This window comes from Nothoprocta perdicaria, unplaced genomic scaffold (assembly GCF_003342845.1).
Source record: "Nothoprocta perdicaria isolate Ctin4 unplaced genomic scaffold, notPer1 scaffold_289, whole genome shotgun sequence".
NCBI lineage: Eukaryota > Metazoa > Chordata > Aves > Tinamiformes > Tinamidae > Nothoprocta > Nothoprocta perdicaria.
The window spans coordinates 189,726-192,941 of NW_020455520.1; the positions used below are offsets into that span (position 1 = coordinate 189,726).

The 3,216-nt window shown below is 51.9% G+C and overlaps 1 protein-coding gene across 1 annotated transcript in view; it reads left to right on the forward strand.

Moving 5' to 3' along the window:
* Positions 1 to 982, forward strand: part of INPP5D (inositol polyphosphate-5-phosphatase D) — a 37,511-nt gene extending 36,529 nt beyond the window's left edge. The window contains exon 28 of the mRNA XM_026041608.1: positions 651 to 982. Coding sequence (XP_025897393.1) covers positions 651 to 653 — 3 coding nt within the window. The 3' untranslated portion in view covers positions 654 to 982. The remainder of the gene's footprint in view (positions 1 to 650) is intronic.
* Positions 983 to 3,216: the final 2,234 nt, after the last annotated feature.

A 3,216-nucleotide genomic window follows, 5' to 3' on the forward strand; every position in this document is an offset into this window, starting at 1 on the left:
CACGTACAACACGAGGGGCTTCCTCCCCCGCCTCCTCTCGGTGCCTCCTCCGTGCGAGGAGGGCGGCATTGGGAGGCAAGGGAGGATCCTGGCGCGTTCCTGCTGCAGCACGTGCCACGCTGGGAGCCCACGGCCTTGGTTCTGCCCAAGGCTTTCATTTCTCCAGGGTTTCTTTAAGTTGGGTGGCCGGAAGATGAACGCAAACGTTCAGCTGCTCTGTCGCTGCTTTGATTCACACTGCTGCTTTATTCCTGGGAATGTCAAAACTGGGCTTGGCGTGGAGCAGAGCTGTGCTACAGGCTGAGATTTGTTTYGCCATAATTAATGAAAAAATAATTGGAAGCAGCTAGCTACAGAAAACACTTATCAAAGAAAACAGTGTCCAGAAGCATTGCTGTTGAAATAATTAATGCTGTGCCATTCAACAGCATTCATTTCAGTGAGTTCGCGCAACTCTCACTGCTGTTTTATTACTTTATTACTTAAAACTAAAAGGAAATACCTGCTTTTCCAGGCTGCTTTGTTTTTAATCGAGTCATTAACTGGATCACAAGGGGAGGGTTTAAGGGAGCCCACATGAGCAAGCTGCAGTGCTTAGCTGCCTCTCCACAAAGATATATAGAAGCTGATGTCTTTTCTTGTCTCTACAGTGAAAATAACACAGATGTCACCCAGGAGAAATCCTGCTGGGAAGAAAGACGGAGATGACTGCTTGATTCACACTGATGTCCTCTGGTCTGGTGCTGGAAAGACTGGGAACATTTACCTGGGGAGTTGCTCTCTCTCTGCTCGTGCAAGTGCCCTGGCTGAGAAACTTGCCCTGCGCTGCTCAACCAAGGGGAGCCAGGATCTCAGAACCAAACGCAAGTCACCCCTCTGTAGTGTCACTTGGTACTCCTGTTAAGAGGCAGGCGGTTAAATACACGCTGTAGTAAATGTTCCGAAGAGGAAGGTACGGAGTAAGGACCAGGAGATGGAAGGGGTGTCTTTAAAGTGCCCTTTACACACAAGCAAAACTATTTGAGTTACRAATTTCTCCTAAAGAATGGTAAGCACGTAGAAGAAAGCAAGCCTCTTGAAAGCGGTACGGCTCCACAGCACGCCACGTCCCGGAGCAGGGGGCTGGGGAGGGAGGGCAGCTTCCCACGGGCTCAGCCGGGAGCCCACGGAGGCTCTGCCCCCCGCGTGGGCTCCCCACGGCCCCGGCGCCCGCCGCTGCCCCCTCTCCCTGCCACGCCGTGCTCTGTGCGTTGCCCAACACAGCAGCCAAAGGCAGGGCTTGGCGCAGCAATGGGGAAAGGGTCCTGGAGCGCCCCGCGGCGCGGCCGGCCTCTCCTCCAGCGGGACCCGCTCTGCAAGGACACGGGCCGCGCGGTGTGTGGCATTAATGGATTAATGCTGACTTGCTGTTCATCGACCGAGCACCAACGGTGTTAACGTTCCCGTGATTTCTGTCGTATCCATGTTAAGGATTCATGCGGTGGTTACAATGAGGCTCGGCCTCTTGGTGACTCCATCCCTGCTCCTGTTTCCATGTTGATTATTTTAAAATAATAAAATAGTCATCTTTCTAATCGCAGCAGAGAACAGGCTGAGCGCAGGCTTCTGAGGATGGGTGGGAGAGGACAACCTGTACATACAAACCAYGACGGAGAGAGATTTTCCTGCTTAAAAAATGGGCATTTCAGGGCACCCCCACTGAAACACCCGGCCCCGTAAGCAGCAAGAGAGACCATGAGCGCGCACCGCCCTTGCTGGGTTCCTCCCTGTGCAATCCTAGTAATTCAGGAGCTGTGGTGCCTCCCTGGCCCTACGGAGGGCTTCACCTTCCTATTTCAGACTCCAGAAGAACTGGTTGAACTGTTGAGTAACCTTCCTGGGACGGGTGAGTTTTCCCACTACTATGGAGATCTAAATCCTTTCCTCCCGAATTCTCTGTGTGTCCCTGTGTCTTTGGAGATGAAGACACRTGGCGGATTCCCTGCAGAAAGTTGCTAAGCCCTCGATAATTAGACAGGCTGAGCCTCCCTGCGATGCCGGTGTTTTTCCACTCACTTCTTAAGCTGTGAACGTGGAAGTGTATTCCCCAAAGTTTCTAAAGCAACAGCTTGACATTCAGCAAAGATAGCTGCTTCTTGCAGAAATACTCTCATAATTGGGAATATGGTAYAAATTTGTCCCAGACTTACAGATGAGCCAAGTATGAGAACAGCAGAGTTCCAAAGGCTCGATGGAAGTGTCTAGTACAAAACGCAGGTCCGTGATCTGGCCCGTCCTTCAGAAGGGCATGTTGCGGAGGGAGAAGGGAGGCTGCAGAAGGAAAGACATGGTACTAGTAGGAGGTCAGGAGCTGGATGCAGGTTTTCATTTGTGGCACCAGAGTCCAAGCTCTTCTCCAGGAAYGAGGGCAAATGCCAGCCAGCCGCTGGCAAGTGGAAAACACTCGGAAGGCAGCTCGGAAGGAGCCTTCTCGGGGCTTTGTAGAAGAGGTGAGTAGCTTAGACACTGGTCGTGGGATGGATGGTTTGTTTCTGTGAATGTTTGCAGAGATCACAGAATCATCATGGTTGGAAAAGACCTTCAAGCCCATCAAGTCCAACCATGAACCCCTCAACACCATCCATGGACCTTTTTACTGGTTAATGGACCACGGCTAAACCATGTCCCTAAGCATCTTATCTGTATGTTCCTTGAACACTGCCAGGGACAGTGCCTCCACCACCTCCCTGGGCAGCCTGTTCCAATGCTTCACTGTTCTTTCCGTACAGGAATTTTTCATGGGACCTTTTCACAGGACCATCATTTCACCTAGGACTAAACACAAGCTGCTGCCTCCTCAGGCAGCCTTCAGCCCAAGATTTTCTGTTTCCAAACTAGACATGCTGCTTTGGCTACATKTATTTTGTGGGTTCTGTTACTGCCCAATTAAATGAGTTCCTGGACAGACTGGACGACTGGGCAGTTAGAAATCTCATGAAGTTCAACAAGGGCAAGTGCAGGGTCCTGCACTTGGGGAGGAATAACCCCGGACACCAGTACAGATTAGGGGTGGACCTGCTGGAGAGCAGCCYGGCAGAGAGGGACCTGGGCATCGTGGTGGATGACAAGATGACCATGAGGCAGCAGTGTGCCCTGGTGGCCAAGAAGGCCAACGGGATCCTGGGATGCATTAAGAAGAGCGTCTCCAGCAGGTCGAGGGAGGTGATCGTCCCCCTA